Source organism: Melospiza georgiana, chromosome 4 (assembly GCF_028018845.1).
Source record: "Melospiza georgiana isolate bMelGeo1 chromosome 4, bMelGeo1.pri, whole genome shotgun sequence".
NCBI lineage: Eukaryota > Metazoa > Chordata > Aves > Passeriformes > Passerellidae > Melospiza > Melospiza georgiana.
In genome coordinates this window covers 68,420,669-68,443,929 of record NC_080433.1, presented here as the reverse complement: position 1 = coordinate 68,443,929, position 23,261 = coordinate 68,420,669, and the positions used below count along the sequence as shown (strand labels likewise).

The following is a 23,261-nucleotide window of genomic DNA, read 5'->3' as shown; positions in this document are numbered from 1 at the left end:
AAACCTCAAATTGTGGGTTGAAGGCAAAAATGTCTAAAAACTCAGAAGGGATCTGATCTTATACAGTTATGAGGCTCTCCTGGAAGGCATTAAACACTGGCTCCACTCCCACAAAGCACTTAGAGCTTACCAAGGGCACTCAGGTACCATTAGGCATGTGCTTAGCTGCACTGAGGGCTTAGAGCAGAACACTGTGTCCTGATGGGGCACAGAGTCCCTTACAGATGCCAGTCACCAACATCTGTATCCCATTTGCACATCCTCTGGGATGCACCCTTGGAAGGAGCATGGGGTGGAAGCCAATTCTGGGTAATCAAGTAGCCATGTTCTGCCTTCAATGAGGGCTGGGTGGACTTTCCATACAATGCCAGGTGGGAGAGACTGCTGGCTCAATGTAGAAAGAGTAAGAAGGGGGAAAAGCTGTAATTTGGAGCCCTGACAAATTATTAATTTTGGATTTGTTACTCAGACATTCCAGTGATGAATTTGGACATGATACATCACTTAGTCTTTTTGTTTAATTTTGAGCTAGACTAGACTGCAGTGGATGTACAGAGAGAAATGAAGAAATGGAACCTTGGAATCCTTCGTCACAGATGCAGATGGCTCCAGTCGTGCAGTACCCGTGGCCACTGCAGAGCTTTGGGCACGCTTCCCCAATGTACACATGATCGATTGCCCAGCTCTGCTTCTCCAGCTCTTCTCCCTTCTGAATCCACCTGAACTGGGTTGCACTGCAAATATCAACATCAAACACTGTGTTAGGATGCATAGCAATTAAACACATCTGCATAGTGATGTTCTAATGCACCAGCAGCAAATGTAACCAAAAATGTCATGTGAGGGGGCTGTGACTTCAATAACTGGAAATACCCAGCCTGCTACATCATTGGCAGTAGTGACTTCTATTAACAAAAATCTTCTTGAAGAACATTAATTATTGTATTTGCAGGGACCTTTGTGGTAGGAAGGAATGATGAATCTGACTCCATGTTCTCAGAAGGCTAATTTATTACTTTATAATACAATATTATATTAAAGAATACTATACTAAATTATACTAAAGAATACAGAAAGGATACTTAATGCTAAAAAGATAATAATGAAAACTCATGACTCTTTCCAGAGTCTCAACACAGCTTGGCCCTGATTTGCCAAAGAGTCAGAACAACTCATATCAGTATCCAATGAAACAATCACCTGTGGGTAAACAATCTCCAAACACATTCCACATGAGAACAACACAGGAGAAGCAAATGAGATAAGTATTGTTTTCCTTTTCTCTGAGGCTCCTCAGCTTCCCAGGAGAAAAATCCTGGGTGAAGGGATTTTTCAGAGAATGTGAATGATCCACAATAAGGAATAATTTTTAATTCACCAATTGTTCCTAGTAAGCCATGCCAGCAAGGCAGCTGTCGTTTTATAGGTCCACAGTGAGTTGACCTTTGGTGAACCTACCTGGATGAGACATGGTCAGGCAGCTGGATAGTTATTCTTCTCCACATGGAGCTGTTAACAGAGTTATAGATGGTAGCTTCATGGAATTGAAATGGGGAGCAGCCAATGCTATTAGATGAGGAAGGAAGGCAGTGTGTCTGGACAAGTTGCCATGAGTCTGTCCTGTAGGAAGCAAAAAAAAAAAAAAAAAGAGAAAAATGTTTTAGAACAACTGAAAAAATAATGAAAGGAAAACAGATTATTTCTAAGTGTCATGACATTGCCTGTCTTACTAAAGAAACAAGAGATTGTCAGCAATAGATTGTCAGCAATCATTTTCATTTCTCTGGAGCCACAAATAAACTAGAGGTGAGAGGTCAAAGCACAGGTGCAGCCAGGGGGATGTCTGAGTGTTGTGCAGCCCTTGGTGGTGGTACTCCCAGCAGTGTGGTACACACAGCTGCTCTGGGCTGCCTGACAGGATTTATTTAGGAGGCAGCTCCTTAGTCTCTTTCTTACAGTCTTCATGAGAGTCCCAATAGAATTTGCTACATTTTCACCCACAGCTTTTTGAGCACGGAATATACCTTCATTTTCACAAATTATAGCATGCTGCTATTCTACAGCTCATGAGGCAGTGCTATTGTTAGCTAGTTAAAGACCAATTTGGAGTTCAGTAACTCCAAATTCATGACAGCTTGGTCCTGTATCCTACTAAATAATTTCCTGCAAATGTGTTTTCCTGGGAGCACATTTTTAACAGGAACATGCTCATGATTGTAACTACAAGCTCAACACCATGAACCTGTCAACATCTGGGATAAAATATAAAGAGAATTTATGGGAGTTATGTAGACAAATCCCAATGCTTGCACATGGGCTTTGTTCAGATTCTGTTACAACATGAATAACAAAGCACATTACAATAATTCATGTAACAACATGAATAGCAAAACAAAGCTTTAATAAATAGAAGCTCTCTACATTTTTAATGTCATACTATTTTTTTTTTCAGGTCTGTGTATTCTGCTGTCATTTACCTGGCATCCTTTGTATACTCCAGCATCACTGAGTGGAGGTCCCCACAAGAATTTGCCTCACAGCCAACCACGATCTATAGCACAAATAAAATCAACTGCTATAACAATTCAGGTAGGCATTTAAAGTGATATATAATCAAGTTATGTTCTCCTTTTTTGTTTCTTTATTAGATGTATGAGAGATTGTCAACTTGGGTAAAATCCATCAAAAGTTGATGGAAAACAAGACATAGTACTTCAAATACTGTTTTTACTTAAAGAATTTTACTTCCTTGCTACTCTTATTTCCTAACAGAATCCTAACATTTCATTTCTAAATTCCAAATTAAATATCTAAACAAACATTTTTTCTGAAACAAAATATATGGTAGTTCCTTGGCATTTCCAAAAGTGAAGCACCTATGAAATTTAAAATTCATAATGATAAACATGTGGATATAAACTTTAAATCAGTCCAATTTAGAAACAGAATTATTCTGAATATTTAAAACAATAGACACATTTGTTCCATATTACAGTAGACAGATTACAATACCCAGTGTACATTACATTGCTAAATTTCAAAACCAAACAGAAGCCATGCTACAGCTGAGTTCTTAGTTTAGAAATAAAACCTTTGCTGTGAGCAGTGAAGAAAAATGGGGAGAAGGTCAGGAAAGAAAAACTCTGCAGTAAGAGTTTAGCAATATAAACTATTAAATGCTGATGGGTTATCCTAATTTTGGTCTTAAAATAGAGGAAAAAGATGATAGGCTGGGTAAAATAAGCATCTTGGAGGCAGTCTTGACATTCAGTAGTAAAAACTTCAGAGACTCCTCCAATATATAATTTTTTTGGCATGCTGAGTGGGGAAGCAGTGCTTTAGGGATTACATTAGACAGTAAATATGAAATAGGCAGTGACATTGAGAAAAGGTGAAAATATTGAGCAGTGGAAGATGGTAAATTCTGTAACTATCTTGTTAAACAGAAGAGCAAGAAAAAAACCATAATAAGAAAATGGATTAGTATTTTGATAACCCTACTTTCATGTTAGTTCCTAGTTTAAGACAGGGTACTTGGGTAATGGCCAAGAACATTTCTGGAAAACAACTACTTGTTGCCTTTGGCCCTGGGTAGAATTCTACCTTAAATCAAATTAAAGTACTCAGAAATGTTTCTCTGATGGTTTAGGTAATTTGCCATGGCATAAGGAAGAAGAAGGGGCACCTCTACTTGAACACACTTCCATTTTCCATATGATGCTCTTCTCCAGCCTTCTCCCTTACTTTTTCTGTTCCTTCACAAATTAGGGGAAAATAACTTATTTTGCATGGCATCTATTCTCACCTTAGAAAATAATTCCTACTGTATCTGATGATCCAATCATTTCAGGAAAAAGGTATTAGACTTCTAATTCCTCTGAGTCATCCCAACAGCTTACAGACAGTCAGAATATTTTGACATTTTACATTCATGCAGCCCTTCTGGTTCTCATTACCTACACTTCATATTTTCCTTTGATTTCTAGTAAAAAGTCACTATTAATTATTCATCCAATTGAGCATCCTAGTTGGAAGAACAATAATTTCTGGAGACACATTAGATGAATTTTCATTGTGTTCTTTACTTTGGAGAGAGAGAACATTTCTTACTTTAAACTGCATCATGTATCCTGGCTGTATAATGAGCTCCCTGGAGGACAGGATGTTGTGTGTTTTATCCTTTTTCTTATTTGGCCAGTAGAGATGGAATGATGGATTTCCACAGAACCCTGCAGTTCTGACTGCATTAGGGTAAAAGCTCCAATTTTCTTCATGAGAGGTGCCTTCTATTAAGATGAGTTAAATAAAATTACTGCATTGTCTTAGTAAACATCAAGGCTTAGAAATGAATCCACAGAATCGCTTGACAGAGTACTTTAGTGATATGGACACTACATTTATGCTATCTGTAATGACACACAGTAAGCTACAAAGAGAGAGACATAATAAAGACATTCATTGCCAGAGAGGTAATTATAGCATTTAAATAACAGTACTTTTAAAAAATATGATAAGAGCATAATATCAGAAATTTAAATGAAATGAGTTGGAATGAAAGAAATTTTTTTATGTGTGCAGACATGTGCACACATATACATCGGAATATACATATGTGTGTATACACACACACACATATATATGTACACATACACATATATATATATATTTACACACTTCTATGAATAGCATGAAGAATAGCATATAAACAGCATTAGTCCACAAAGTGAAAAACGTGCAGAGTTAAAATAAAATAAAATCTGCTTGCAAGCTCACAGGGCTCAGGTAAGACAAGAACAGGTAACGCCAGACCACAGACGAGCTGAGGCAGCCTGTTTTACCATCATCAAAGGTGTCCACCAGCTGGCTGGGGTTGATCTCAGCTCCCCCAATGAGGATGTTGTCCAGAGCCCACTGGGCCCGCTCGGGGCCGGGCACCACGATGCCGCTGCTGAGGGTGAAGGGCTGCCACCAGCGCAGGCGCGTCGTGTTGGTCAGGGCGCGCTCGGGGAGCAGGATGTAGTCGTGCCTCACTGAGATGTACTTTTGGTAATCCATCTCGTGGAGCAAAGTCCAGGATATCCCTAGAATGAAAAGATGCAGGTTTAGTGAGATAAAACCAAACATATGGTAGAATTTTCTAAAAGATTAAAGATAATAGGAGATAAAAAGTAATAGCTGTGGTCTTCTGATAGAGCTTAACTTCTAAGGATAGTTGGCAAGTGTTACTCACTCCAAGAGTAATCTTGCAATTGTAAAAAGGAATAATCAGCTTGGGTGGAAGCCACTGATTACTGAAATAAGGCAGGAAGATTATGGAAAACTTCTGAGCAATAGATGGAACTTTTAGATGGGGAAAAATCTTTACATGAACCAAAATAGCTTTGCAATTAAGAATTAGCTTTTTATTTTGGATCTCTGACAACTTGTCAGGTATTCATGGTGGGTAGATACAGAACCAGACTGAAACTCAGCTGTAAATACAGTATGTACTTGCCTCCATCAATGGAGTAGTCTAGCAGCACTCCTTCCTTTCTGCAAGTTGGTCTGTGGCACGTTGTCATGTTATTTTCACTCCCAATTCTCCCCCAGTACTGTAGAAACCTAAGAGTAAATGTATATGATCACATCTGTTAGACTTGCGTGAACAGAGGTTGCTTTCTGTTAACAGACATGCTGAAATTGTTCCAAATGCCAACATTTTTAAGCAAATAACACTGATACACAAGTACTACAAAGGTTTTCATGGAAACATTTTCATGGGAACCTCATGGAATTCAGCTAAGAACTGCCCCTGGGAGTAGCCCATTGCAAATGTACCAGCCAGGGACAGACCAGATGGGAGCTGCTTTGCTTAGAGTTCCCTGAGATTCCTGGTGGAATGGGAGCTCACCATGTGTTAAGGTGCCCTTGTATCAATGAAGGACATAAAAAAGTTGATAAACTGAGGCAAGGTTGGAACCAGAGTTCAGAGCCAGAGGTCATACACTGAAAAAATAGGAAGTTTCAAATGGATTTAACAGGGAAAAAAAAAAAAAATCACTCTGAGAGTAACTGAATACTAGTAAAAGTGTTCCAGTACAGACAGACAGTAGGATCTCTGTTCTTGGAGGTTTTCAAAGATCCAAGGGGACAAAGTCCTGGGCAAACTGCCCCGAATTCAGTGGTACCTGGCTTTGAGCTTGAGGCTGGATTAGACATTCCCTGAGGCCCCTTCCTTCCTGTAATTCAGCAAATTGCAAAATTTAAGAAGTCAGAGTGTTTGGCTTCATTAAAGCACTATGATCAAGAGAAATGAAGTTATCTATGTCATGTCCTTAGCCTGTCTAAACTGACAGAATTCCATTGCTCTCTGGATAACTCATCCTTTCCAACAGCATAGAAATGGAATGGATCTTGTATGGCCAACCAGGAGAGAACAACCAGCAGAACTGCTCTGAACTCAGTGAGAGACACAGCTGGTGCCTCCAGGAGTGATGCCCTGGTGACTGGTGCCTCTTTGCAGGACAGAAGTCGCTGATTCCAGGACATTTCTGGACAAAAGGATCTGCTGCTTCACCTGGACTTGTCAGACCCTTTCCACTGTGCTGGGGTGAGCCTTGTTCTCTGTGACTCATCTGAAAGCATCAGCACCTTGAGAATCATAGCCCCAGCACCCTGGGAATCATAATCTCCTCAGTGTCTATTTTGTTACGGTGAGGGTCCTCGGGGTCTCTGACTGTAGCTGTCTGGATAGCAAAGTCTTGCTAAGTCCACCTGTCTGGGTCCCTCAGGCAGGCTCCCAGCCACAGGCAATCTTAGCAAGCAGCTCAGCTCCTAAGTGAGATCAGCTCTTTGGTGAGTTCAGCTCTTAGTGATTTCAGCCCTTTGCTTGCTAAGTGCCTTGGCAGACACAGGAGAGAGAGGAGAAGGCTGTATGAGGTTCCACACAGGTGTCTTCATTGGCAGCTTCCACAAAGGGTGACAGTGACAGCTCTTCTGCAGAACAGCACAGGAATGGGGGTTTATGTAGGGTATAGGGGTTTTGGGAAACATTCTAATAGTAAGGGTGGAGGTAAAAGTGACTTATTGTCTTACAGAGAGATAACAAGGGTCTGAAGGCAGAAGAGGGGCTTCTTAGGTCCAGTCATCATGACTAGGCATTTCCTATCTTAGGCAACTCGTTGGAATTCAGGACATCCCTCTGGCTGTCCTGAATTGCCAAGACCCCTGCCAGGGGGCCAGAGACCCTGGCACAGAGCCCAAGACACTTGTGGTTTTGAATATGACCCAGGGAGCAAATTACCAACCTTATATGAAGATCTGCAAGCCATGACAGTTTAAGTAGAATGATAGTGAATTTATCACAGGGTGAAAAATAGAATTTTGGGATTTTTAGAATGGGGGTTCAGGGGACAAGATGGAGGAATCTGGGTGTGTCCAGCCTTTCTCCTTCTTTTTCTTGGCCTCCATCTTCTGCTGTGATGTTGGCACTTTTAGGTTGATTTAGTGTAGAGGCTCACTGTCTAACATAGGTGATAGGTATTGGAAAGTAATTGTAAATAATCTACAGATAGTTTTTAGTATAAAAAGATAACACCACCCTGGGGGCAGGCAGAGTGCCTCTGACTGTCCTGCTGAGCAGACCTCAAGGCAGGACAGGAGAAAGAATTTTAAAGATAAAATACAATAAATGACCTTGAGACCAAGAAATGAAGAGCTCTGACTCCTTCTTCAACCTCCAGGCTGGGAAAAGAGACTTTCTAACTTATCTCAGGGTCACTCTGACCAGCAGAGATCCCAAGAGCAACTGACCACCAGGGAGGCCCTGTGGCTGCTACAAGTGTCTCCTCAGGTGGTGCTGCTCCTGTGGTGGCCCAGGAATTCCCTGAGCTACCAGCCGTGCTGCCTGCTGCTTTGCCAGGGTATGACACAGCTCCCTGTGACAATGACACAGAGCCGTGACCTACTTTGCCCCACGCAGGTCCAGATCCTGAGTGACAGCCTGCCTCACAGTTGCACCTCCAAAGTACAGGGTTGTGTCTTCTGCCAGAATTCCACACTCAGTACAGGTGTTTCCACCTTCCAAGGACATCCACAAATCTGGTTTAATTTCCTCATTGTCAAAGCGCTCTTTCAGGAAGGTCTGTAAGTAAGGAATTTAACATGAAGCACAGGTAAGTAAGTTTTTAAGTCTTTTTAACAACCACAGCTGGAACTGACCTAAACATGTTTGAAGGGCTCAAGAACGCTAAATTTTTCTCAGGGTGACTGAGCATAATCACTTCTAGCTGAATATTTAGCCACTTGGACTGAATTGGCTAAATTTGAAAATATATTAGGGTTGGATTTTAACAGACTCAGGAGGTAATGAAGCAAATTAAAACTGGCATGTGCAAATGAATGAACATGTTGGGTTTGTGTGACAAGGTTCTGATGGCAGAGGGGAACAGTAGGGGACTTCTGAATGCATGGGAGAAAAAATATTCTATATCTTTCCTCAGCAAAACCAGAGACCCTGGCATTAAGGAGTTAGCAGTAAAACTCCCCTAAAATTGCTACCATTTTATCCCAAGTGTCCTTAATATGATGGATACCTTACTAATTAAAAACTGCAAACAGACAATGATATTTGTTCGTGTAATTAGTATTTCAGAGGAAAAACAGAAGGTTATAATAATTCAAATTACATGACAACTGACAAGTTAGTTGGTTATTTTTAACTTTTAAATTAGCAATATCTAACTAGAGTCCACTTGATTGTTAGTGGGTAACATGAGTAAGAGCCAAACAGCCATGTAAATTAATTTTCTAATTTTTTGTCATTTTCCTTTATTCCCTACTTCAGTAAGCTCTCTCACAGTAAAGACAATCTATTTTGTTCAAATACAACCACATGTGCAAGGGTGATTTTCATCCTATAATGATGATTAAAAGATGAACAATGAACTTTATCACAGCTTTTTCAGGCTAAGTGTTATTTTCAAACATACAACAACAAACCCATTATTGAATAATGCAGTAATAGTTTTGTTAAAAAACTGATGGAAGGGCTGAAAATTCATTCAACTGTCTTCAGGCTGACAAGAATCAAAGCTAAATTTCCAGTGAGATCAATCTCTCCTCTCTTTCCTTCCCAGTCAAACATATGCCAAAGTTATTTCTTTTAAAAAAACATGCAATAAAATTACCTTCAGTGTCTGGGTCAGGTAGCAGTTTGGACCCGAATACCCAGGATCACAGATGCATTGCTCATTCAGGCAGTCTCCATGACCTCTACAGTTTTCCAGACAACCAGGGCCCAGATAGAAATTATCAATGGCCCACTGCATATCTGAGTATTTCTGGTAGAACCGAAACCTCACAGGACTAGATATAAAGGAATGAAGAGAACCAGACAAAGGCATAAACCGACTTTGCTCAATTGAAAAAAGGAGATTAAACACAATATAATCATGACTGTACTATCTTCTGAGCTTCCACAAGTAGTGGAAATACCTATTGAAATGGATTTTTTAGATATCCCTAATGTAATGAACATGAACGCTGCTATTTGCAATATCCTAGAAAGAAAATGAATAGGCAGATGTCCTATTGTGTTTCCAGGGTGGTACTCAATCCAAGACAAAATGAGTAACAAATTCATACTTACTTGCCCACAAGGCTTTCAGGCAGTGTGTAAGTTACTCTTTTCCATCCTTTTGTGGGAAAGAAGACAGATGGCTGTGAGACACTCCCAGAACATTTTGGATCGGCTGGTAAGCACTGAGGTACTAAGTAACTCCAACTAACACCAAAGTCAGTGGAGTACTGCACATGGACCTGATTTTGTGCAAGTTTTTCTGAGGGTTTACATCCAACAGAAACCTAATAAAGAAGAGATCATCAGTAATTAAGAATTACTTGTGGTGGGGAGTTTAAAAATGTGTTTGAACCTGAAAACAGACTGCAGAATTTTGCTTGAAATGATGGCAGCAGCAGTGCCTGTATGGTACCAGTCACCTGCAGATCTCTTTGATATTCTCAAGACTGAGAACAGACACCATATTGTGAATTTTGTTTTTTTCTAGATAGTTCACATTTCTGAATTTCCAGATTTTGACACTCGTGCCTTAGACCCCAGTGCCATAAAACAAATGAAGTTAATATCTCCTCCCACACAACATGAGATTTGAATATTTCAGGGAAGGCCACAGATTAGGGAGACCACGTTTATAGATGGATGTGCAAAGGGTTCTTGAAATTTCCATATATTTCTGGGTTATTTCCTTAGTTGAGGTAAATGGGTGTACAAAGGCCAGTTTGGATGCAGGTTTGATATGAGTGCATGACAGCCCAGGAGCAAAGTGAACTACTGTGGAACTGCTTTTCCCTCACTAGCAGGTGTGACAAAATAGGCACCTGGTAGATGTGCAATATCCTTATTACATGATGTCCATAGAAATGCAGTGCTGGAAGAGAAGAATGTGCCACCTCTGAGAAAAGCCTGTGGTACTAAAGCTGACCAACACAGCGTAAGTGAGAAAAATAAGGATGGCCTAATAACAACATTTTTCCCAGCAGGGAATTGCTTCTGTGTATACCTATACAGCATCCTTCCTCCTGAAAGATCTACTTAGACCTGGAACAAAATGTGGTTTTGAGTAAGTTTACTGCAGACAGATTTTACCTTGAACTGCATAATCCAGCCTTCTGTAGGAGTCAGGTCGTGGGTGACTGCATAGACCTCTCTGCCATCGTGGCTCCCACAGATCATGACACCGTCAGGAGAATCACAAAATCTCTCAATTGAGCAATCATCATGGAATAACCAGTGTTCATTCACTTGAAAATAAATGGCAAGGTCAGTTATATACAGTGACAATACAAGTTAAACAGGGAGTAGTGTTAACCACAAAAGGTGATTCACAGCTTTATTTTTCAGCCTACATGAGAATTATTTATATTGCTCCTGAGAATGTCGGTACCCCGTTGTTCCCATGTAAATATGTATTACATCTATTACATTTATTGCTGAAAGCACTCTACTTGAGTAAGTAAGTAAGTAAGCTTACAGCTTACTTGCTGAAAGCTTACTAATGAGCTTGCTCACTTAGACAAGCATTACAGCATTTTTTTTTAATATTAAAGAAGTAAGGATCTGAGACTTACTTAAAATATGAACTTCTATTGCACTGAACATTTTGGGAGAGCCTTTTAATGGGTGTTGCCCACATGTCTGCACAAAGTGCTTAACAGACTGGTAATTGTTAAGCCTTATAAACATACAAAAATGCATCTTCTACAAAATTTAGTTGTAGGGGAATAGAATATAGGCAAATAAAGGTAATATAGAATGTAATCTTACCCCCTAAAGAGTTGTAGCTGGGTTAATTATTAAAGATTAGGAGCAGGCCTGATTTTAACAGGCCACACCTGTAGCCAATAAGAAGAGTGTTATAAAAGTGGATTGGTTGGCTGAGGGAAGAACTGGAGTCAGTTGGCTAATGTGAGGACAAGGAAGAGTTAGTGTTTGGAGGAGATACCTACAAGAAACATCAAGGAGGTACAAAAATCTAGCAATATGGAATTCTTGCAACGTAATGACAATAGACCTCTTACACTATAACAACAACATTTAGTTGTAAAATGTAACTTAAATTGCTTAAAGAAAATTTTAAAAAGTTAGCAAATAGGGAACAGACACTCATGATAAGAAATTTGCTTAGAATAACCTGTCACTTTTAAATTACTTTTTTTCCCTTTAAAATAAAGGAAATAGAAAGGAAGCCTTCTAAATAAATTCACACATTCACACAGTAAAAAAGCTGCGTTACATCTTTTCATTTTGCTTTTTGCAAACAAAAATCAAAAGACAGGGCCTCTTCAGCAACGGAATTGTCTTATTCATTGGCTGAGAAGGAGTCGGAATCACATCCTTCCTACCAATCAGCTGGTGACATGGACGGGAAGAAGCCAATACTGCTGCCCCTCAAGCTGTACTTTACAACCAAACTGGGGACATCAGACTTATCCTCTGCATAGCATGACTGGCCTCCGCCACAAACACTTTAGAAATCCAACAACTTCCCACTGCCTCCCAAACTCCTACCCTACCCCTACTAGGCCTCATTTCAGCCACAGCCGGGAAATCCGCTCAACAGTCGCCATCACAGCGACACAGAGAGTCCGAGGCTCAGCCAGCCCTGCGCATCACTGCACTGGCTCCCTGCTCCCTAGCGGGGACTCAGGTGGGAGTTTTACCCGTGGTTTTGTCCTGCAGGGCCACGTCGAAGGCGGTGCTGCCGGCGGGCCCCGCGTCGGCCGGGGCGCGCTCGTGCTGCGGCAGCGGGGCGCTGCTGAAGGTGTCCAGCATCACCGTGCGCTGGTCGGCCGAGCCCGAGATCAGCACGTTGTCGATGGCCCAGTCGTTCTGGTCCAGCCCGTCGTGCTTGGGCTGCCACCAGCGGAAGCGGGTCCCGATGGTTTTGGCATCGTAGGGAAGGAGGATGTTCACAAAGCTGGAATAAAAGCTGGGGATTAGTTGTAGGAAAGCTGTGGGAGGAGGACACTTTGCTATGCTCTGTGCTAGATGCCTTGACCAAGTCCATTCCTGATGTTTCCTGGAATACATGGAATTTGGGAAAGAAGAAAAAGATTGGTCTAGCCTAGATTCCTCTAGGAGACATTTCTGAAACAAAAAACTTTCTGATCACTCCAAATGTCATCGCTGGGACAGGGGCTCAGAGAGAGGTGGAAAAGGTCAACACCCAACTGTGGCATGGTTTGAACAACCTCACTTGCTTCAGGTGTCCTTATGGGACTGAATGCAATGGTCTGGACCAGCAGAGTATGGCCATAAGGCCTTTATTAAGGAAAGTGTTAAGAAGGAGAGTGTGCAAGTGAAATAAAGATTGCTTTTTTCAACCTGGAGCAATTCAGACGATAGCAAAATTTTATCTGTTCAATTGCAACAGTAGAAAATAGTACACTGAAATCTCATGTCCAATTAAAGTGCTAGTGATTCTTGGGGTGCTTGAATAAAATAACAAATAATGGGTCTGTCACATCCCCGTTTTCTGTGAATCTTTTAAATTAGTCAGTGAGAAAATGGTCAGATCACATATATGCGTGATTTGAATCTCACAAACATCTGAAAGCAGGGCTTGAGTGTATCCATCCTTTTGATGGATAAATGCAGAAATGTAGTTTCTTCTAGCCACAACATTTTGTAACTAACTTATAACAATCAGTGATTTTATGATCTTGCCAATAAAGAAATAGATTGCAAAGGTTAGTAACTTTAAGAACAAAATGGACACCACTACAGTAGCTATTAATTTATCTTCTGCAACCATTTGCAAATCTACCAGACTGCTACAGGCTCCTAGGTATTCTTGTATTTCTGGCCTAGCAGCTGAATAAATGCTGATGCTTTCAATACATGCACCAAGGCCAATAATAAACACCTCTAGGACTGTACAAGCTGAATTTGTACATCCCAACCTGACATCCAAACCGCAGCACTAACAGATCCCAAAGGTTCTGGTGAAACATTCAAGACTACCTGACTTTAGCAGAGAAATTTACACAGGCAGAAAGAAGGTATCTACAAACCCAGGCTTGCTGAATTGATCATAGAAAATTTCCATTAGGAGACTCCAGGTGATTCCACCATTCACAGAATACTCCAGCAGCACTCCTTGGTTGCGGTTATTTGGAGTTATCAGACATCCATACATGAAATAAAACTGGATGAATTCTGCACTGGTGAGGTTCAAATCCACTGTAACTAACATACGGCTGCAGCCCTTAAAAGCAATGAAAAAATATGTTGGTTTGTGTTGTCTGGCAAAACTTATGTTCATAGAAAGTGTTAGACTATGCAGTCACTATTAATGTGGATTCATGCTGCAAAAATTTTAAGGTTGTACAGAATTTTATTAATTATTCCAAAGGTAAAGCTACAACAGAACAATATGTATATATATGTTTTCCCTGAAGACATAATTTCAGTCATGTTTCATCTTAAAAATTTCTGTCATGTATCTATATATGTTGCTACTTGTACCTTCAGTTTTACAACATTAATTTATTCACCTTTCCTCTTAATAAAAAAGCTGCAGTAATCCATGCCTCCATTGTAAATCATGAAGTTTTCCATGCAGAATTAATGAATTACTGATCATGTGCTAATGACTCAACTCACGCAAACCATCAAATGGCAAAGCAATTTTAGTATGTGTGTTTTCCACAATACCTTATATATTTCACATTCCTTAATCTGTTAGTTGGTGTCTACTTAGTCCTACTGTAATGAAGTGGAAATGTAATGCTTTTATTAGTTTATTTTAGAAAACTTTTGTCAGTTTGAACTTAGTTATAAATTTGACAGAAGAGATCTACAGACGTAAATTTTATGTGTTTCTAAAATACTAAATCATCATTTTTATAATCCTGAGGTTATACGTTAGCAAACTACAGTTCGGCAGCAGTCAGGGTTATACACCTACATATGTAGCTAACCTAGGAAATTTTACTGTGAGCTGACTCTGAAAACTCCACCTGTGGGGCATTTGAAAGATGAGGCTACACATGGATGCAACGTGCTTTAGGGTGACCCTGCTTGGGCAGGGAGGCTGGACCAGATTACCCACCATGGCCCCTTCCGACCCAGCCCATTCTGTGTTTCTGTGGCTCTGTATTGTCATGGACCATGTGCAAGTCATACAAGTGCAAATAGCTTGTTATTAATGTACCTCTGCAGTCTGATTAGAAGCCACACCAAACTCTGGTCTGCAAGTTTTTGTAGGGGGATAGAATATAAGTAAAGGCGGTATAGAAAGTAATCTTACCCCCTAAAGAGTTGCAGCTGGGCTAAATATTAAAGATTAGGAGCAGGCCTGACTTTAACAGGCCACAGCTGTAGCTAATAAGAAGAAGAGGGTTATAAAATAATGGATTGGTTGGTTGAGGGGAATTGGAGTCAGTTGGCTGCTGAGAGAAGAAGAAAGAGTCAGTGCTTGGAGGAGATGCCTACGAGAAACATCAAGGAGGTTTGAAACTCTTGGAGACAACAATATGAAACCTTTGCAATATAATGACAGCAAGTTTAAAGTGCTATGAGGAGAGTCTTAAGAGGAAAATTAAAAGTCTACATTTTTATACTGTTCTTTAACCTACCAGCTCCACTTTCAAAGGCCCCTATACAGGACTCACAGACACTATATCTCAATCTCCTGGCTGCAGCATATCAAGGAGCATGGTGTCAGCTTTCCTGGAGTGTTTCTGGCTGACCCTAGTCTGTAGGACCTGTTTGACTTCCACCTTCAGCCAAAGGATTAATTAAAAGGATTTAATTTTTAAAAATATTTTATGTGTCTGATACATTATGCTGTTATTTTTTAAATGCTCTGCTATTTAACTTTTAAGATCAGTCCCACTTATAGTGTGAGATGGAGCGAGCTGGACACGCACCCCGCTGAAGTGCAGAGCCATCCCCGAGGCCACGGCCCCGCAGACGGTGCTGAGCTTGCCCCCGTTCACGGTCAGCCAGTTCTGGGCCGAGGGCGAGCGGTTGAAGTTGTCCTTCAGCTGTGTGGGAAGGGGGGTCTCTGGCTCGTCGCAGTACAGCCCACCCCAGTGTTCATCACAGCTGCAAAGAGAAAAACAAATGCACAGATCAGCTGGCAAAGGCTCTGCGTGTTATTAAGGTACCATCTCATTCTGCAGAGGGGCATCGTTGACTAGTGCACAACTGGTGTGTGGGGGTTTCAAACATCTGGCGTTTTGTAGCTAATGTGAAACAAAAATGACTTTTTTGAAGGCTTGGTATTGTGAGTAATTCAAGCTTCTATTACAGGATCCGTTCCCAAACATAGTAAAAGCAGTGAAATACATTGTGCTTGGATAAATAAACCAAGAGAATGTGCCAAGCCTAAAAATGTCCTGCTAATGTTAAGGTTCAAGTCTCTGTAAAATTTTAGTATATGGATGCTTTCTTATCTTTATATAGTTCTCCTTTTTTTTTTTTTCTCTGAAAAACATTCTTATAATGTGTCAAAGACTGGATAACAGCTTGGAACTGTGTTCTGCTACAATGAGATTTCACCAGGGATATTGTGTCTTGGTACCTCAGTGTTGTCAGGATAGAGGAGAACACAATAATATGTCTATTCTGCAGTGAAATATATTTCTAAGAAATACAGTCACAGTGCAATTATACAACCATTCTCCCATTTCTGCTGCCATTTGTGGCTGGAAAAAAGGCAATACATCCATCTGGAAGGTATTTCTCTGTTGCCAAGACAGGCAAATCTGGGGGGTTTTTGTTTGCTAGCTTTGCAGGACTCTGTGTGGATTGTTATGCAAACAGTTTGAGGATCAAGCCAGTCTGCCTCTCCTGGCAAACCCTACCATGAAGCAGAGTCAACAGACCATCAAGATAACACCAGTCAAAAAGCAAAATTTGGCCTTACATCCTGCTTAGTGGATATGTCCCAACTCCAGCCCAAGTTCTCTGCAACCTGCACCAGGTTAAGAGCACAGGGACATGGTGTGAAATCCCTTGGGAATAAGGAGTCAATCCTTAATTGTTCTGCAGTTATATCTAATCATCTCAAATGGAGTAAATTAAGCTCAGAACCAATGCTAATTTGTATTAATAGAGATGTTATGGTGTACGCTTGGGCTTGTGTCTTTTTTTATTAAATGTGAAATGAGAGCATTGGTTTACATTAACAATACAGAAGAAGAAGTGATTCTCCTTCTAACTTGCGCTGATGTAAGTGATAAAACAGACACCATTATTTTGGTTTAATTATCGTTGTAATTAGCTCCATAGAATTACCCACTCCAAAAAGCTCAGGGACAAATTTGGTAGCATCCATAAAACCAATATGGAAAATCAATAGATGGAGGATAAAGGACTTCCTTAGTCTAAGCAGAGGATAGGTCATTGTGCATCTATTCACATGAAGTGACTTTTATGTGGAGGAAGGGTTTTTTTCCTATCCACTTGCTCCAGGACTGTATGTCCCTAGAGGGCTATGCAAATTCAAGGGGTACCCTCTCCCTACCTGGTGGGAGGGGAATTGATGCAGCAGAGGCAAGGGCAGAGGTGGTGCACTACCACTGAGGAAAGGACTGTCTGCTTTGGCCATGGAGCATGGACAGTCAGAGGTCTGGCAGGGCCAACCCCTGCAGTTCCCCTTCTGCTTGTTACTTCCATTCCCATGTGGACACAGTGCCCTGCTCGGTTTTAAGAGCAAAATCCAGCTTCCTTTGTAAAATTATATCACAGTTTTTCCTGAAAATTCATCAGAATGACAGAGAGAGAAGTGAAATGCTGCAGCCCCGGGCAGGACAGGGAAGAGATGGCACTCACACACAGTTGTCTTGTGTGCATTTCCCATGGCCACTGCACATGTCTATGCAGCCGTCCCCGATGTAGACATTATCGATCGCCCACGTTTGCTGCTTGTCGAAAGGAGCAGGCTGGTGCCAGCGGAAACGAGTAGCTTGAGACCTTGGAGGGAAAGAAAAACAGAATCCTGTATTTTCTAGCTGAGGTAATCTTTATTTTGATTGAAAGGAAATGTTAGTCTTGAGGTTAGCCTGCTCTTGGGAGATTTGTTGGATACCCAGGGCTGGTTTCTGACAATGACAACATCCCTCCAAGAAAAGGGTGCCCAGATATTGAGAACAGAACAAAGCATGGGTGCCTGGTATCAGCTGAGAGTGCGGGAGGCAGGAAATGGATCACTGGTGAAAGCAAAGCAAGCAGGCCAAAGGTGCAGTGGAGGGGAGGTAGGAAGAAGGTGGTGCTCCCAGTTGGAAGCTCAGGCCTGTCATAACCATGTCCCAGCACAGATCCAAACCTGAGGGACAGCTAGGAGCTGGATCAAGCCAGAATAATCCAAAGCCTCCAAGTTTCATCCTGAGCCAGTCAAGAAGTCCAAGGCAACAAATTTACTTTTGTTGCCTTTACTTTGTCACTGGCTTTTTCTCAGTGAATTCTCCCAACCACACTTAGGTTAAGAGCAGTTCTAGGGAGTGGGTTTGGGGACAGGTGAGAGGGCCCATGCAGTGCTTGCAACATGACCCTGGCTCTGCAGTTTCTTCCCTCCTCTCCACCCAGGGCTTGGCTGAAAATATCAAGAAATTATCTGCAGCGTGATCCTGGCTCTACTCAGTAAGTTATATTCATTTTGTTGATTAAAATGGGCTTAACTCCCTATATGTGAATTAAGTGTCTCAGCTCCCAAGATAGATGATGAAAATCTTTCCAAAACAGCCAGGGACACCAAATAGTTATTCAGCTCATGCGGCTGTAGACTGAGTCAAGGGCCATGAGTAGATGAATTTCTGGAACTATGAATTCAAGCTAATCCCTGTTTTGTGGTACAGCACTAGATGGCAGCATTGAACTTTTTGTAGTCTGTTTTCTTTTGAATCTCAAAGAGAAATCAAAATTATTATAAACACACATATAAAAAACCAAAAAAGCCCACCAAAAAAAAAAACCCCACCCAACCCCCCCCCCCCCAAAACTATTCAGTGTAAAAAAAGATGTCATATGATAAGGTCATTATTCTCCCATGAATTATTTCTTTATGAAAATGTTGCATGAGCTGAATAAATAACTTGTTTATCCAAAGAGAAACCTACTGCTCCGAGCTCAGCTCAGCTGTTCACCAAGCAGCATTTTAAAAATAAGCATAAAAATTGTGAGTAAGTCCTTTCAGAATAAAGACAAGCACCTCTGTCTTACACTGCATGCTTTGGCTGGGCACATCACTAACAATTCACGGAGCTGATGCTCCTGTGGGAAGACTTTGTATTTGCATTTGCATTTTAAAATCAGGTCCAAGTTAAAAGTGAGTGTCCGTTGCATTTAGAGGCCAGAGGTGAGGTAGGACTCTGGAGTACAGGAGCCCTAGGAGGCTGCACAGACATGGGTGGTGAGCACCAGGCCAAGCTACTGACTACACAGCCTGCATGTGCCTAAAACATACAGGCATAAACAACTGGAGGCACACACCTGCTATTACAGAGCTTGAAATAATAAAGCAGCATAAAAATTATATTGCATCTAGACTAAAAGGCCTATTAGCTACACTGTTCTTATCTTAAAGCTCAACGCCTCTCTTGCTTGTGAGATAAGGTTGTAATAACCTCTCTCACGGAATGCCTGTCTTAATAACTTTGGGAAATTGTATTACTTGAGCCAAAAAATACAATTATGGGATTGGACAGAAATACAATTTTTGCCTCAGTAGGGCATCAGACTTCTTGTGACACATACTGCTCAAGAAACCCTTCAGTCTTAAAATCACAGTTATTTATAAACTTGAGTTTATCTCAGGTGGTAGCTTTCTTTCAGGTCCAAATTCAATTGGTTTGGAACATCAATCCTAGCCCTGATTTTTCCCATTCAACCCCAGAAAGGCTACTCTGAACACAAATTTACAGTCTTTATACAAGAACTGACAGGGTAATGGATTTTTTACAGATGATATTTAGCAAAGCCACACAAAAGAGGAAGCACAGAAAATTAATGCTGGGAAGGAGTCCTAAAAAATGCTATTACTTGATGTAACTGTACAGAAGATAGGGAAGAGTCTAGATGCCCCAAATGATTAGTAACAGAACACAGACTTTTTCATTACTAATGTCAAAACATGTGGCAACTGTATAGGCATTTTCAGTACAATTGCTAAAATATAAAGGTCTCTGTTTCCAAACCTGTATGTGCCTTTGATGGCATCTTTCATGACAACAATCTCAAGGCTCTACCTGTGCTTTGATACTTCTGAGCCAGCAGTTAGCTCAGCCTAAGTCTATGTGAGGAGACAAGGCTCAGCAGGAGGAGCAAAGCTGTGGAGTCACTGAGAGCCTGCTGCCCTTGCCACCTGTGTTTGCAATTCCTATAGGACAGAGCTTCTCTTACTTATACTGATTTGTTGCTATTTACATGGAACAAACAAAAAGGACATGTTACAATTACTTGAACTCCATAGTGCATTATGACATTATAAATACCTAGTTATGCTTTTAGATTTATTCTGCAGAAATCCAGAGGGAGTTACCTGGTATAGGGAGGCAGAGGCAAAGTAACCCGGGTCCACTTGTTGAAAGTGTCTGAAATGAGAATCCTCTGGAGATGGTACTTGTTGCATTCCACATTAGTGGGAAGACAGTCTTTCAAAATTGGGTGCCAGGTCAGCCCAAGGTCCACTGAATATTCCAGTTCAATAGCTAAGGGTGGAGAGGTCGTTAGTTATTTAATTTAGAGACTTATATCCATAGGCCTATAATAATGTGCAAGCCCCAGACAGTACCACAAGTCTGAACTGACAAAATAACCACCCAGAACTTTTCAAACCCTTGTGTCAGAAGCACAAAGCTACCTCCCTTGATGGCAGTGCAGGAGGGTGTGTTACATGTTGCTGAGCAGGTATAGCTCAGGTGGGGTCTGCAGCACATCTCCACATCTGCCACCTAACTCAAGGCACCACAGATGAAAAGAGAGAGCCAATATTAAGTTGCCAGGATTAAGTCAAGACAATGTCTTTAGCTGCAGCATGCAAAAAAATGGTGTGGCAGCACCATGACCACCAAACTTTGTTTTTTGGGCTTGAAGAGTGAGGTTCAGCTGGATGTGATTGCTGTGTAAAGCAGAGCAACACTCCAATTCAAACTTTTGTCTCTGTCACAAGATGGCTTAGTCAGCCTTCCACCCTTCCTGCAGACCAGCTCATTTAATTATTCAGCACAATTTTAATTTGAGTTTGTTAGTCAGTGAGCTTGTTTCCATTCAAACACAGTCTAGCCACATTAAACTAATGTATTCATTTCTCAGTGAAAATCAGCAATTTCATTGTTTTGATGTTTATGGCTTATAAACTTTTATTACAAAAATTAAAGGTTAGTCAAGCTCACTAAATACTTCAAGTCAAACTTTCATGCAGCCATGAAAATGTAAATAATAATAGGTGCAGAGCTGGTACTTGAAGTAAATGTTCCAGCTGCCAGGTACTCTGGCTGAGCTGGCTGCATAAAACATGGAGCGTGGCTGCAGTGATAGGTGTGATAAATCTGTGATCTTTTGATTACTAACAGACTCATTTCTTCTACCCTCATGCACAGGGAATGACCCTTAATCACCCAATCAGTCCTACTTGATGTTTCAGCACAAAGGACAGTGCTATAGAAATGCAAGGACAAGTAGATACAAACAAGGGTAAGTGAGTTTTTACTGTTAAATTTCCCTCACCAAAAGAAATGCTTTTCTCATCATGACTGGAAGCATGATTAGGTAGTGTCCTGCCTAATTTAATATGAAGTTAAGATAAGGGTTGTAGACAAAAAAACAAACAAAGCCCCCCCAACAAAATAAGGATCTGTTTCTTTGCCAGTATATAGCTCAGTCACCAAAATGCATCTAAACTTAGCTGAGATGATCTCAGGATACTGCAGTATTCTTAATAACAAAAGTAAGAAAAATTTTGAAGCATGTAAGTAGCTTCAGATTAGCAAAATCAGAGAAGCTAAATCTGGGTCTTCATTTAAAATCTTTTTCCATTTTTATACAGAATTGTAGAGGAAAATTCAGCAACTATTTACTAACACATATCACATGATGCACTGTATTGTATTGTTGTCCTCATTAAAAACATCTATACCTTGAAACCCTACTCTAAGAGGATGTGTAAAACAAGCATTAAAAAAGCTTGTTTTTAAGAAAAACCTATTTCTCATGTGCCTTAAAATTCACATAATTTTTAATTTCCATGTGATATGTATTTGATGTGATGAGTACAGAACATGTTTTTATTCATTTATATATATATGTATATATGTGTATATACACATATAAAAGCTGTGTGCACTCAAGAGACACCATATGAAAAGAGGAAGCTCGGTAATTAAAAATTGCATCATTATGTATACATAAACAGATGTATACACATGTGCATGGTATGTATGCACACATTTGTACATGGAAATATATAGGTCTATACATATTTCATATGGACAATATAAATTTTTGCAGTTGATGCTGCTTTAGCAAGTGTCAGACATAGGTTGGTAAAAATGATTTCTTAGATATATGGGTACAAGTGAGATCAGAACTGAGACTACACTGAAAATGCAAAATCACAAAGCAAGAAACATATGCTGGAACACCCAGCTGCTTATTATTACAGCACCACCCCAAGCAGTGGACATTATCTCCTAAATGGATTCTTTGAGTAAGGCAGCTGTTAGTCTTTTTCTGAGATTGATTGAACTGCAACTTAGATGCTCACAGGGAATGATTTACTTCAGTTTATCTTAGGCTTCAGATGCCTGGAACTAAAAAGCTGATGTTACCATTTCTAACAGAAACACGCAGCTTTCTTTTGTTTCTCACTTCTTGTTACGATGAATAATGCAACCAGAAAACAAGTGAACTTTCCCTGCGGTGGAGGAAGAGGAATGGCAGGGATTACTACGAAGCCATTACCATAACAGGAATCTGTGACAGAGCAGGAAGCTGCAAAATCTATTTGCAAGAAAGAGTCTTCATTGACCACGATGTCGGTGGTGACGACGTAGCGGGTGCTGGCCTTCTCGATGAACACCAGCGCGTCGCCCGCCGAGCCGCACACCGGCATCTTCGTCCCGCCGGGGTGCAGCAGCCACTTCCTGCTGTCCAGGGTGGTGAAATCATCTTCCAGTACTGTGTTGCCAGAGATGTTCCCTCCTATAAGAACCTGAAACATTAGGAAAGAAACTTTTCTTGAGAAGGAGGAATGTCTAGGAGTCTTCACAAGCATGCAAGTGACGTAGCAACCTGAGGGAGGAAGAGATGTACCAGACTATGCGTATTTATTCGGCTCGTCCAAAATTGACAGCATCACTGAGTAGAGAATTTAGGCCTTGAGAAAGGAGAGTATCTCCTTCCTGTAAAGGAAAGAGACTGGCTTAGCTGTACAAATGTAAAATTCAGGGAGGTGAGCTCCAATCTCAGTGAAGTAAAACTGCTCACAAAAAAAGTGTTAGTAGAAACAAAATGATTGCACTTTCCCAGTGACTGTTCTGCTCTTCTGTTATCTGGTGCAGTGCTATCAGATTGTGTCTGCTGATAGAAGTGGGGAAATAGCCTCTATTTTGTCACTGACTATAAAACATCATTGTTTTACTCTTCAACAGCAAGCAAGGTAGAATTATTTTTCATTTGTTATTCTGAATTCAGTTTCTGATTGTTCTTAACAAATATAACTACATTCAATGAAGATATCAAAAAAATGAGTGCTTTT

General features: G+C 40.7%; 1 protein-coding gene across 2 annotated transcripts in view; it reads right to left on the bottom strand.

Moving 5' to 3' along the window:
• The window catches only part of RELN (reelin), a 283,413-nt gene that overhangs the window by 12,297 nt on the left and 247,855 nt on the right, over positions 1-23,261 (bottom strand). For both annotated transcript variants that reach the window (XM_058023699.1, XM_058023698.1), the window contains exons 45-60: positions 22,466-22,715; positions 20,046-20,214; positions 17,342-17,482; positions 15,433-15,610; positions 13,573-13,766; positions 12,220-12,476; positions 10,646-10,800; positions 9,629-9,843; positions 9,168-9,345; positions 7,947-8,122; positions 5,495-5,601; positions 4,839-5,081; positions 4,111-4,286; positions 2,478-2,551; positions 1,459-1,620; positions 577-734 (exon numbers count right to left, since the gene is read on the bottom strand). In XM_058023699.1, the coding sequence (XP_057879682.1) occupies positions 577-734; positions 1,459-1,620; positions 2,478-2,551; positions 4,111-4,286; positions 4,839-5,081; positions 5,495-5,601; positions 7,947-8,122; positions 9,168-9,345; positions 9,629-9,843; positions 10,646-10,800; positions 12,220-12,476; positions 13,573-13,766; positions 15,433-15,610; positions 17,342-17,482; positions 20,046-20,214; positions 22,466-22,715 (2,833 nt within the window). The remainder of the gene's footprint in view (positions 1-576; positions 735-1,458; positions 1,621-2,477; positions 2,552-4,110; positions 4,287-4,838; positions 5,082-5,494; positions 5,602-7,946; positions 8,123-9,167; positions 9,346-9,628; positions 9,844-10,645; positions 10,801-12,219; positions 12,477-13,572; positions 13,767-15,432; positions 15,611-17,341; positions 17,483-20,045; positions 20,215-22,465; positions 22,716-23,261) is intronic.